This window comes from Pollachius pollachius, assembly GCF_949987615.1.
Source record: "Pollachius pollachius genome assembly, chromosome: 18".
In the NCBI taxonomy this organism is placed as follows: Eukaryota; Metazoa; Chordata; class Actinopteri; order Gadiformes; family Gadidae; genus Pollachius; species Pollachius pollachius.
In genome coordinates this window covers 12,456,866-12,470,477 of record NC_136951.1, presented here as the reverse complement: position 1 = coordinate 12,470,477, position 13,612 = coordinate 12,456,866, and the positions used below count along the sequence as shown (strand labels likewise).

Below are 13,612 nucleotides of genomic sequence, written 5' to 3'. Positions count from 1 at the left end.
TGAATCAATAAAGATGTACTGTCAACCTATTCAGAGTGATACAAATAAGATGAATATAATGTACATTTTCACAAAGTTAGATGCCAACTTAGGAAATGAATACATTTATTACAATATCACCACTTGATATTTCACATTTTGATTTACTCATTTTCTTTTACCGTACTTTAGCTTTTTAAAAGTTCAGATTTACAGACGCCAGGCATAAGAACACAAAATATTTTGGAAGAAAGAATTCTTAAAATGCAACAACAAAAACAAATACTTACAGAACAGTACACAGTCTAATTCAGAAACAAAGCAGATCAACAAGAACGAGGTGAAGGAGCGAAGAAGTAGAGCGCCAGTAGGATGAAGTACACCATCAGAAGAGCAGTACCTGGGGGCACGCATTACAGGGAAGGGGCCCAAGGTAAGACAAACTGTTTTAATCACCTCAACTTGTTCTTAAACACTAGCTGACTTGGGGGAACTTAATGCAGACTGAACATATGGCCTGATTTATTGTCTGATTTATGGTCATCTCACAGCTTTTAAATGTCAGATTTCCTTGGCATGTGTCCCACTGAGCATGTCAGTTGATTGCTGGCCACCATCTGCAAAAACTATACCAAGTTACGATATAAGTAATTCAGAACATACCCTGGAAGTAATCACTTTTTCCGTCCATAAAAATGTAGTTGACCAGAATGACACTGAAGATGCTGGCCCAGAGATGGATGTCACTGAACACCAGCACAAAGCCCACGTCCTAGGTGAGGGGAGACACGCAGTACAGGTCAGCGAACGAAGGGAACGAACAACGAGGCAGATGTTGCCGCTGGAAGAGGTGAAGACCTACGTAGAAGGAGTTGAAGAGGATGAGCAGTGGGATCTGAATCATGCAGACCTGCACCGCGATGCAGCTGCCCACTTCAAGGCTGGGGAGAAAAAGTAAAAACACCTGTTTGTAGTGGAGCACCAGAGACATCATCTGATGCATTAAATTCATTGTCCACACACAGCGACAGTACAACGCACAAAACTAGAAACTGACGTACTCTATGCCCATTCATAATAAATAAAAGCAGTGTTTTTTTGTAATAGTTTGGTAAACTGACAGGAAGGTTGAAGGGGGTGATATTTTGCCACAAAGTCTGGATTGTGATGAGCCATAACAAGCCATTTAAGAAGATGTATAATGGATAGGCTAGCCATCATACATCTAGGTCAGTGGTTCTTAAACTAGGGGTCGCGACCCCAAATGGGGTCTCCAAAAACTTCCGTGGGGTCGCCAATTATTTTCTGTATTCAGTCTGAAATTTTTATTATGCCAGGTGAAACAAAGGAAAATAATATTGGGGGGAAAAAAAAAAAATCGGCCTTTTTCTTATTTACACGCAGTTAAGAGAAGAGAGAAAATATGTTTTCGTCTTTCAACGAGATCTGGTTCAGCCTATGGGCTACTCCGCTGATAGAAACAATGTAACTATCTGCTCCCACTATATGCAAACTCAACTTGTTCCCGCTATTTCAAGTAAAACAAAATAAAAAGACATAGGTAGCCTAATAGCCAAAATGGAGAGGTGGCTGCTTAAAAAAATCGAACAAAAGCTCGGAAATGCCAGCTACCAGTGCATCTACTCCTCCGCGATCCTCAGATGGGACAAGTCTACAGGCCGGTGAGAATAAAAAGGAACAAACGAGGCGTCGGCATTATCAGATAGAATTTCTGAAATATGGATTCACTTGCCAAGTAAAAGATAACCTCGACCACCCACAATGTGTGATTTGCGGCGATGTTCTGGCGAATGAGAGCTTAAAACCTGTCAAAATGAAACGACATCTCGAAACCCGCCATCCCGAGGACGCTACGAAACCAATTGCTTTCTTTCTGCGAAAAGAAGCTGCCCTGCAAGGGCATAAGACCGTGCCTTGGCAGCTTCCTACGAAGTGGCCCACCTTGTGGCAAAAGCACAGAAGCCACACACAATTGCCGAAAGCCTCATCCTCCCTGCAGCAATTGCGATGACCACCGCAATGCATGGTGAAAAGATTGCAAGTGCGCTCAAGCAAATCCCCCTCTCCAATGATACAGTGTCGCACATTATCGAGATCGCTAATGACATGAAATGTCAGATAATCGAGAGAGTAAAAAGCTGCAGGTTTTCTTTACAGTTAGAGGAGTCTACTGACGTGACATGTGTCGCGCAATTATTGGTGTTTGTTCGCTACAGTTATGAAGGAAAACTTCACGGGGACATGCTGTTCTGCTCTCCGATGGAAGGAAGGTGTACCGGCAGTGACATTTTTAATTGTCTTAATGGTTGGATGGACGCAGGGCTGCAATGGGCCAACTGCCTAAGCATATGCACAGACGGTGCGGCAGCTATGTTGGGGAAAAATAAAGGGCTGAAAGCAAAGGGCTGAAAGCAAAGGTCCTTAGCGTTGCACCACATGCCAAGTTCACCCATTGCATTATCCACAGAGTGGCCCTGGCACCCTGGCACTTGAGCCCGAGCTTAACAATGTTCTCCAGACAGCAATTAAAATGGTGAATTTCATCAAATCTCGCCCACTCAATACTAGCCTCTTCACCCTTCTCTGTCAGGAAATGGGGTCTACACACAAATCCCTTCTTTTCCATTCTGAAGTTAGGTGGCTTTCACGGGGCAAGGTCCTTACACGCCTGTTTGAGTTGCGATGCGAGGTGCGCACCTTCCTCTCAGACGCAAACTCCGCTTTTGCGCACCATCTCACTGACTCGGAATGGATAGCCCTTGCTTATTTGTCATGCATATTCGACAAATTAAATATGCTCAACCTGTCACTACAAGGCCTCAACACTAACATCCTGACCCTCTCTGACAAAGTGAATGCTTTCACAAAAAAGCTGCAGCGTTGGGCAGTCCGTGCGGAGAGTGGGGATTTTGAGATGTTTTCGGAGCTGCATGACTTTTTGGAGGAGGATGACGTGAATGTCAATTCATTGAAGGCCTCCATCAACGTTCATCTCCAAAGCCTCCTCGAAGAATTCCATCAATATTTTCCGACGGAAAATGTGGAGAATTATGATTGGATACGACAACCATTCACCAGCTGCTCTTCAAGCGATCTGTCATCTGAGCTTGAAGATGCACTGCTTGAGCTATCCACTGACCGAACCATACAGACATCGTTTGCCTCAAAAATCACTGGATGAATTTTGGCTGTCTGTTGCGCAGGAATACCCCGGATTGTCCAAGGCTGCCATGGACATTCTAACGCCTTTCGGGTCGACGTATCTGTGCGAGAAGACATTTTCGTCCCTCGCATATTTAAAAAATAAATACAGATGTCGGCTCAGCACCGTGGAGGAAAATCTCTGTGTCTCCGTATGCAGCATTCCTCCTAGAATTAACTTGCTATGTTCACGGAAGCAGGCCCACCCTACCCATTGAAATTGTTAAAGATAGTAAACCAGAAAAGCGAAATAAAATACCGTTATTGTTATCGCCATGAATATAATCCATGTAACGTTGTAGGCCTAATGCTGTGTGTGTGTGTGTGTGTGTGTGTGTGTGTGTGTGTGTGTGTGTGTGTGTGTGTGTGTGTGTGTGTGTGTGTGTGTGTGTGTGTGTGTGTGTGTGTGTGTGTGTGTGTGTGTGTGTCAGGCACATAGTGTTCTGATCTGATAGCGGCAGCCTACACTTGTTTAATCATGATTGTTTGGTTTTCTCGGTTCTTGTTCATATGGAATAAATAAAACTAATTACTTTGCTTACTATTTTTTGCTTGATTTAGTTGTTAACGATTGAGGGGGTATTTTGAGTAAGGACTTAGAATGGGTTTGGGGAAAGAGGGGTCGTCAGACCTCGCCATACATTTTTGTGGGGTCGCCAGACAAAAAGTTTAAGAACCACTGATCTAGGTGGACACTCCCACTTGGGATGTCACTAAAACACAGGGAAAGGCAGATTTTCAAACGGCTTGTAATGGGTAATCACAGTCCCACCTGGTAGCATCATACCACCCCTTTAAATAGTTGAAGGTGGTCCCGTGAGCAGACAGCTCCTGGGGGGGTTGTACCTGAGGCTGATGTTGTTCTGCAGGGCGAACTGGATGCCGTTGACGATCTCGGGGAGCTCAGGCACCATGGCCAGCACCGTGACCCCGATGAAGTACTGCAAGGGGAGAGGAGACGCGCTCACATCGCCACACAGCGCGGTGTCATGAAGGAAGCTCGGTTCAACGGCCACTTTGGACGTTTGGGTTCCTTGAACCCTATCAAGGATTCCACCAGGCTGTGGAATCCTTGATAGGGTTCTGATCCATTGACATGTCAAGGTACAAGCTAATGAATAGTAGTCTGTTTACATGAACACACAAAATAATCAACCCAACTGATATTCTTCATTAGTACAGTACCCGACCGGCCAACTAGAGGGCTGCAGCCCAGTTTGGGCGTGTGGCAACAACGTACCTGGGATATGTTGTAGGACAATATAGGATGGATGTTCTGTGTGGTGAGGTCAGCGCATGCAGCCATGAGTAGCGTGGCTATGATCAGAACCACTAAGGCCCTCCATCGCGACCAGTGGAGTACATGGTGGCCTACTGGAGAACACACACACACCATTAGATCAATCACACACACACACACACACACACACACACACACACACACCATTAGATCAATACGATAACAAACAAACAGATTTCCATTCATTTAAAAACACAGCCACACCCTTACCTTTTGTGCCGAAGCTGGTGGTGATGAAGTTGGCGTTGATGCAGGTGGCGACCTCAGGCCCCTCCCCTCCATGGGGGGAGTGACCCTGGGCCCCGGGGCCCCGCTGCCCGCCGGGCCCCTCGCTGACGTGGATGTCGTAGATGTGTTTGTGGGTCTTCAGAGTGAAGACGAGGCCGATGAGGTATGCGACGGGCAGCAGCACGGCGATGGTGTACACCAGAGGCCTTACGGGAAACAAGACATTTAAAGAGTATTACCATTACGGCTGACTCACAGAAAATAAGTAATCATATCCAAATAATCGATGATTGATCAAGAACAAATGCCAAACATTTGCTGCTTAATGCTTCGGAAATTCATATATCATTATAAATATGAATACTTTTCTGCGCGTCAGATAAAGAAAAGCTAATTTTAGCCTGTACGTTGGACAAAATCTTTAGGTTAATCATCTTTTGATTAGGTTTCGCCAAATGATGCCTGGTCAAAATGATTCAGCAGAAACACTCACTCTGTGTGGGTAAGGATCCATTGCTGGTTCGACTGGCTCTGGTAATAAACAAAGAACAAAATGCATGAATGATCACTCTGAAGTTGATCTATTCGCTTCACATATCAAAGCCTCCTTACATCCAACAAAAGCATTCCAATATAGCAAGAACAGGCAAACTTTGGCCTTATTCAACTAGCGGCCATCTTGGTTCCACCTTGGTTCTGCACACTAGCTGGCTGCGGCTATTGGTTTTATGGAAAAGAACAGCAAACCCAAAAGGAGCGTACAAAGTCGTAGTAGCAGTCCTTGCAGACGAAGGGCGCGCTGCCGTTGCCCGGGACATTGGTGCAGCCTTCACACACCAGACTCCCGAAGGCCTTGGTGAAGAGGGTGGGGGCGAACACACCTGCAAGGGCACCAGCACAGGACCTGAAGGGGTGAGGCTCGGAACCCCCCTTGGGTTTAGTGTTACTCTACACGAGTGTCGGGTTACTGTGCAATAAGCAATGTCACTCTATATAACAGCACACGCTTCACATTATGGAACAGCATCCAACTACACAGTGGGGATAAGGTTAGCAATAGGGACTGAGGGAGCAAGCAAGTTCAGCACTTGGGTTGGGCTTTTACATGCTTGCCGTTACATGCCGTACTATTGTCTATTACATGTTTAACTACACTGTTACGAGTACACAGCAATGTAAAAGTGTTACCGAAACAAGTTATTGAATAAAATCTGTCATGAATGAGAATCCATGCTCCCTCATCCTACAAAAGGACCTGTTGTGCATGTGTACGTACCTCCTATTGATATGAACAACAGTGCAGAGCTCACCCCGGCCGAGCGACTGTTGAACCGCTGCTCCCTGTGCTTGATGCCCCCGATCACCATACAGATACCCTGGGTGGAGGGGGGACACACACACACACACACACACACTTTACAATCTTCCCTCATCCGGTTTGCGGAGGAAATCTTTCAAATCACACGGCCGCACCCCAACGACGCATATCACATCACGAACCACATCCGTTTCACACAGGGAATAATGTGCCCTTCAAACCACAGGACAGGCGACTCACGGGTATGAAGAGAATACACCCCAGCAGGGTCCCGGTGAGGGCAGACTTCACCAGCTCCTCAAAGCACTTGGTCCGGGCGTGGTACCCCTGGAGCAGAGCCGTGATGTAGAAGGTGATCTCCGTGATGGAGCCGAACGTGGCGTTCACCACCGCGCCCACCGCAAAGTTGCTCTGGGCAGATATGCTGTGGAGCAGGGCGCACCCAGTTATGTTCTCCAAGTGATGTGTGTTGAGGAGGCCACTCGTGACCCACCACACCACCGCACGCACGCACACACGCACACACACACACACACACACACACACACACACACACATCTTTTATCATCAAATATAAATGTAAACACTTTCTGCATTTGTCCCGATAAAAAAAATAATAATTAATTGTTGTTCCATCAATGATCCCGTATCCATATCTTGTGGTCATCCTCCGTGGCGTCGGCGGAGCTGTGGGCCGTTACCTGGCGATGCCCATGCCGATGTAGTAGGAGAGCGGTATGATGGAGACGATGGAGGTGAGGAACTTGGCCCCCATGCTGGTGTAGCGGTGGCTGCGGTCCACGTAGCCCAGGACCAGCGTGGACAGCACCAGCGGGAGGATGTCTGCAGGGGCGAGCGCTTAAGGACCGCAGCGCCGAGGTAGTGCACCGACTGGAACCAGACGGATCACCATGTGACCCTCCCTGATTGGACCTTTTGTTAATTGACCCACCTGTCGTCAAGCTATAACGAGGCTTTGTGCTTGAATCTGATTGGTTGTTGATTGTCCGAACCAAATCAGGGAACAGATCCCCAGATGGCTCAGAAATGAGCTGGGAGCGGTTTAAAATTAATCATCTCCTATAAATGCAAACACATAGGAAAGGAGATAGATATATTCTCGTAGAGCATTAGAGCATTTCTACTCACTAAAAGCTGACAGATGGCAACAGTATTTCTAACAAAGTACATTGTAATTAAAGCACTTGAATCTTAACCAAAGCATTTCCTATTTAGGCATTTCACTAAGACCATAGAGAAGCAGGCCTGGACACCTAACCAAAATGATGCAAAGAAGCATACAGTAGCTTTGTTCCTGCCGCCCAAAAGGATACTGAGAGCAAAGATGTTGATGCCCTGGACAGTATATTTATAATAATACCAGTTCACGGCTTGATAGCAACACAGGACCACCTTGGTATCAGAAGTATAGGTCTGCGAAAAAAAATAAAATAAGGGAAAATATTTTCTTGCAATCAAATTGTCAACCAGCTAAATTCTATATAATCAACCCTGGAATTGTCAATGATGCATTCTGGTAAATCAGGCCCAACGTCCCCCCAACCCAGGAAGCGGGGGAACAAACATGGCCACCTGGTGCACTGAGCCCCATACCTTTTCTCGCTTCTGGATCTGGACGTTCTCCGGCGGCAGCAGCAGGACCGTGGTGAGGGTACGGGCGTTCATCTTGGCCACGGGGATGGTGAACACCAGCAGCCAGGAGACGCAGCAGGCCAGGGAGTGGACCACAGCTAGGGGTGGGAAGGCCAAGACCAGCCACACGTAGGTGCTGAAGCGACACTGGATTTAAGAGAGAGAGAGCACGGGAGAGAAATCCATCACCACCCATTTCACCCGATTCGCTCAAAAACACCGTCAGCCGAAATCTTGCAAGCCTCGACTTCTGAGGCTCACATTTACAAACTACTTTAAATAGCATTTTACAAATTGGTAATTTACAAAAATCAATGAAAAACGTCTTCACAAGTAACCATTTTCATTTTGTCAATAGTAGTATTCCTTTACATCCTGTTCCTGTCATTTTAATCATTAATAAAATTAATTATTAATTCAGACTGTGAAAAGGGCCAATTGATCGCTGATATCGTTTCGAATTTAACCTAAAATCTTGTAAAACTGCAGACAACCCCCCCCCCCCCCCCCTCACCCAAAGCCGGGGAGGTGGCCGGTCCTCCGGGGGGCTTGGGACAGGGATGACCACGGCCAGAGGGGACGACACACACAGGGGGGCGTCCTCCTCCGCCACCCGGTCGGGGTCCCCGCCCTCCTCGTCCCCTTCCTCAGGGATAGCCTCACAGCGGGGGACCTTCGGCCGGCCCTGCGTCCCGCCCTCAACGACCTGCAAACATAGGGCCGTGTTCCAATTGTTCCCTATATGATGAACACTAGGGTACACCTTTTAGGGTACAAGAATAAGGGGGAATTCATTCTAATTAGGCGCCACGGGTCCACCCATGTCGTCTATGGGCGTGAACAAGCCCACATGTGTTGCGTGTCCCTCTGGGACTCGTTAGCATTAGAAAGAAGATTCGCCGACCCTCTTTATTAGATGAACCCGAGGACAATGAAAATCCCCATGCATCGAGGAATATCAGTTGAACATTTATCTTAGGGTGCATTATGGGTATTAGAGGACAACACCGGTCTGGTTGATTAAACCTGGTTTATCGTAACCGTCTCTCCTACTTTCACGTCGTTGGTAACACTTTTTGAATTAATGCACTTTGCCTAGTAACACTATATTAGGGCAGACATTTACACTTGGCTTAATTTATTATTATTTTGTTTTGGTGTGGTTAAAGGTTTGGGTTACTCTACCTTCTCTATTGACTTTCCAAACGGCCACATGAAGAAGCAGGTCAGCTTCCAACATAATCTCCCTGAAAAGTAAATAATACGTCAACGTCTCCAATCGTCTCCAACAGAGGATCTACCAGACACATGAATCAGACATGTTATTGACACACAGACACAGAATCACAGACCGTAGGGGGCGCCACATATAGTGAGATACATGATGGGACACATCAAGAAGTAGCTCAACGAGATCCACCAGCCAAACATGACGACGTAGAACACATTTCCACAGGTGACCGCATAGCCTGAAATAAAGGAAAACAGTAATGAACAGAATAGAATAGGGGGAATGGAAAACTTTCAATAAAGTAAAACCTTTATTTAAACCTGCACTGTAAACGTCTTTCCTTTAGCGGCTTTCTAGTGTCCATTCACAAACCAATCCCTGGATGGATGGAGTCATGAATGGAGACGTTTTATTCCTGAGAAACGTTCCAGTTCTGCTTTTGTATAGAGTATAAAAAAACTGCAGTAGAAAGGTTAAAGGTTATTAGTAGAGTGCATGTTCATAACAATAACTGGAACTCATGCAGTTTGGATCAATGTGTTTGGTGTGGTACGATGGATGATTTAAGTGTGTGCGCGCCTGAGTTGATCAAATAGAGGGGGAGTGGGTGTTTGGATGGGTGTGAAAGGATATGAAAAAGACAGAAGAAGACATGCAAGACCTCTGCCGGCGTGTGGCTTGACGACGTTGAGCTCGGAGTACAGCTCCCGGACCTCAGCGGACCGGCCCTCCAGGGGCCTCTCCGTCACATGGCTCTTCCACTTCCTGAAGCCAAACTGCGCGCACACACACACACACACACACACACACACACACACACACACACACACACACACACACACACACACACACACACACACACACACACACACACACACACACACACACACAACGTGAGAAAGAGACAAAGGAAGTAGTGTCATCACCTCACATTAGACCTAGGTTTTACATTTCAATAGAAAATGTTTTGTGACACCAAGGACTTTTGGGCACATGAAACCATTGGGGCATATTTTTATACACATTTGAGTTTGAAGTAAGGATTAAGATCACTGAACAATTCATAATAATACTTTGACATGTTGCACATTCAAAGTCATGCTGGGAGGGAGGGAGGGAGGCATAAAAAGTGGGAGAAAACCGCTCCCTCGTGCCACTATAAGACATTTCATGGAGGAGTATGGGGCAGGGGCAGGGGGTTGTCGGAGACGATGCTTCACCTTGTAGTTGTTGGCCACTCTGTTGGCCTCCAGCTCATTCTCAGCCCGGATGGTGGCCTTGCCGGTGTCGGCGTCGCGCCAGCAGTCGTCACTGCACTGCGTGGAGGTGGAGCAGGCCGGCGTGCCAAACTGGCCCCCTGTGTGGGTCACACAGCGGACAGAGGTTGGGTTAGACCCACGTCAGCAGGTGCTGTAGGCGAGACTTCATGGCTATCATTTGAGAGGGTCGTTTGTAAGGAATGCCATTGCCATCCGTCACTAGTTATCATAAATGCCATGTGAGAATATTTGTTCTAGTTGACCGCATGCCTGCATCTCTGTATGAGACCATTTAGATGTTAGACCATACCTGGCTTATTACTGACCAATCTAACCTGATTGGTTTGCGGAAACTATTTCACCTGTCAATCACTGTTCACTAGCAGTAGCAATCCCATTTTCTATGGAAAATACAATTGCACAATTTTTATAGTAAAAATGATAAAAATGTATGAGACAAACACATTTCTCTCTTCTGCATGCTGTGAGCCTCCATCTTCCCCTGCTGGGACCCACTTTAGGGTCCCGACCCACAGATTGAGAACCACTGGTCTGGAGGCGAACAGCTACCGAGAAAGTGCTCCTCACCTCTGTGGACGGCCAGGTAACATTTGGGCGTAAAGAGTCCAAGGAACTGAGAAGGATCCTGAGAGGACGTTTCGCCAAGCTCTGGGACGTGGGGGCCGACTGATGGTCTTTCGCTTGGAGACGGTTGCCGTGGCAGCCAGGGATGCTGAGGATGCAGGTGCTGCTGCTGCTGCTCAGGGTTGTCACGGCAGTCTGAATAGTCGGGGGCGTAATGGACGGGTGACGTCAGACTTGGTTGTTGTGAGAGAAATTGACAATACCCTTAGCAGGAACATAATCATTTTCTTGCCACCAAACCACCAAAGTGAAAGGGCAAGGTATTGTCTGATAACAGCCTTGGCGTGGAGTTCATGGGAGGAATCACAGCACAAGACGATAAACACAGCAGGTGTTCTGCAGACCAGCTCGGCTTTTGTATTACTTTAAGTTACAATTCAATTTAGCCAAATTAGCAGACGCCATTATCCAAAACGACTTACAATAAGTACATTTGACAGAATAAAGAGAAATAACAATAAATTGCTGTTGGTACAGTGATGTTCATTCACGGTATACAACAAAGATAGCTAAGATAAGACACTACACAATGCCAAGTTCTATCTTTAAGTGCCAGGGCATACAACATACGGTAAGTGCATACAAAGTTCTAAATATAGGTCTTAAAGTTTATTCTGCGGTTTCCTGATCACTTTCCTTGTAAGAATTTATGCTGTAATTTCCACAAAAATGTCAGAATGATAACGGTGGTTTAGGATTAGAATGTGAATATTATTCTTCACATACTCTCTTTTTAATGAAAATATAAAATCAAGTAATGTTGACATCAACTACTGCTATCCATGTTTCGCACATACAACATCAGGATTTTATCAAGGTTTATGACCGGCAATAATGATAATTAGTTCCTGGAGAATTACTAATGCGACTTAAAAACTTTATTTCAAGTTCAAAATATGCAATAACGTTAAAACAACTCCAAACAGAAGTGATTTTTTTTATAAAAACGTATTGTTATTAAAAGATATCTATTCTGTTTTTTTGTATTTGTATTGACATTACTCTAGATGCCTGAGATGAATGATTACTACTCATTCTATTATTCTGAAAATGACAATAAACTTGAAATCTCATCAGAAACTAATGAATAGACCAGGATCAATGTTCAGAGGTGCATTTCTCGATTTATTATGAGGTAATTTGACGCCAGGCCGGTCTGTGACGAACCAAAAACTCCTGACAGTCATGCACGATGCTACGTTTTTCATCACTAGTAGGAGTCTACTACAAATCCCATAACCAATTAAATTATGCCTGGGTCAATTGGAATTTTACAAAACGTGATCAGTGCTGGGCTAAAAAATAAATAGCAGGCGATTTAATTGAGATTTAAGATATGAAATCAGGTGCCTATTAGTATAAGGCACCTCACGATGATGAACTCGAAACAAGCATCGAGATTAAAAGGGAGATCCTTCAAGTAGGCCTATGCATCTCAAAATGCACGACGCAAAGAGCATTCAATTGAAAACACACACAAGGTCAGTGTAGAAAACGCCAAAATCACTAAAACAAGTGTTCATACATGGGTGTCAAACACACGCATTATGAAACACACCATGTTTGAAGGACCGATTAGAAACATCGCTAACACGACAATAATGACACGGGCTGGTGTGACGTAGGGACGCAGGTGATACAATCAATCAATAATCATTTGAGGCCAAATTTTAAATGACAATACCAAATTATAAAGTAAAAAGTTCATATTATAATTGCAATAAAAAGAAAAAAATCGAACTATAAACGTACACTTCCAAAGAGTCCATAGGACTGCATGTTTCAAGTTGAACACACAAGTAGGCCTACGCGTGTTCAACTTTCTGCTACAGGTAAACGCAACAACCATGAACGCCGACAGTACCGACTGCTGGACCTTACCTGGGCTGTTGGCTGCAGACCTCCTCCTTAGAGTTTCTACATCCTTTGGCAGCAGTAGCGCAGTGTTTTGGGACATGTTTTTGGTCGGAGGTTGTGGTTGTGTTTGCTGTAGTCCCTCTCTGTCCCACCATGTCGGTCCGCCGTACAGAGCGCGTGCTTTTCTACTGGAACTGTTGTACGGTTCACCAAAACGATGCGTTCATGAATGGATGCGTTTTAATCGATCCCTCTAATGAGCTCTTCATGATCAATTGTTTTGTGTTAGTTTATTGAATAAAATATTTCATTTTCATGTGTAGACCGTCTTTCAAAAAGAAAAAAAGAAAAAGTAATAAGTAAGTTAGTCAATTATGGATTTCTGTTCTGTTGTTTCTTACCGTGCTCTACCCCTTAAAGTAAAGGGCGAACTACTACCGAGTTCAATCTTCAATTTGCAATGGTTATTCTTTTTATTTCCTACGTTTTATAGCAGGCAAATACATAGGCGGGGCCACCACCACAGAATCATATAAGCCCGCTACCAACGACATGGTTTTTAGGTTTAATCATAGTTATTGCGAATTGAGAATGATGTTTTTTCTTAATTTTAATTTATTTTATTTTTTACTTAAAGATGAACTTAACTGAAATAATCAACATCGATAACTTGTTAGTTATGACCATTAAAAAAAAAATGTAATAACTTTTTTTAGCAACAAAATAAAATGCGTCTGTTAGTATTAGAGCGCCGACATTTTCAATGATGTCACTGGCATGGTAGGACTAGATCGTTAATGCAGACACGCGAACGTCTTCTACACTCCACGGGGGAAAATAGTGATTTTAATATGGCTGGTTACGCGTTTGAGCCTGTAAGGGACATGCCTGTAGTGTCCGACTACCACCCGGTGGAGAGG

General features: G+C 45.1%; 1 protein-coding gene across 1 annotated transcript; it reads right to left on the bottom strand.

The window, feature by feature from the left end:
- Positions 1–305: 305 nt before the first annotated feature.
- LOC307089273 (uncharacterized protein) lies at positions 306–12,792 on the bottom strand (the record flags this gene model as incomplete). Its single annotated transcript, XM_079755475.1, has 20 exons — positions 306–379; positions 643–751; positions 842–920; positions 4,048–4,142; positions 4,442–4,575; positions 4,712–4,935; positions 5,223–5,260; positions 5,492–5,610; positions 6,006–6,105; positions 6,288–6,471; positions 6,749–6,890; positions 7,382–7,481; positions 7,662–7,847; positions 8,215–8,406; positions 8,886–8,943; positions 9,049–9,169; positions 9,593–9,707; positions 10,152–10,288; positions 10,779–10,970; positions 12,717–12,792. 20 exons carry the CDS (start codon positions 12,790–12,792, stop codon positions 306–308), a joined length of 2,475 nt encoding a protein of 824 aa, XP_079611601.1.
- Between the last annotated feature and the right edge of the window lie 820 nt (positions 12,793–13,612).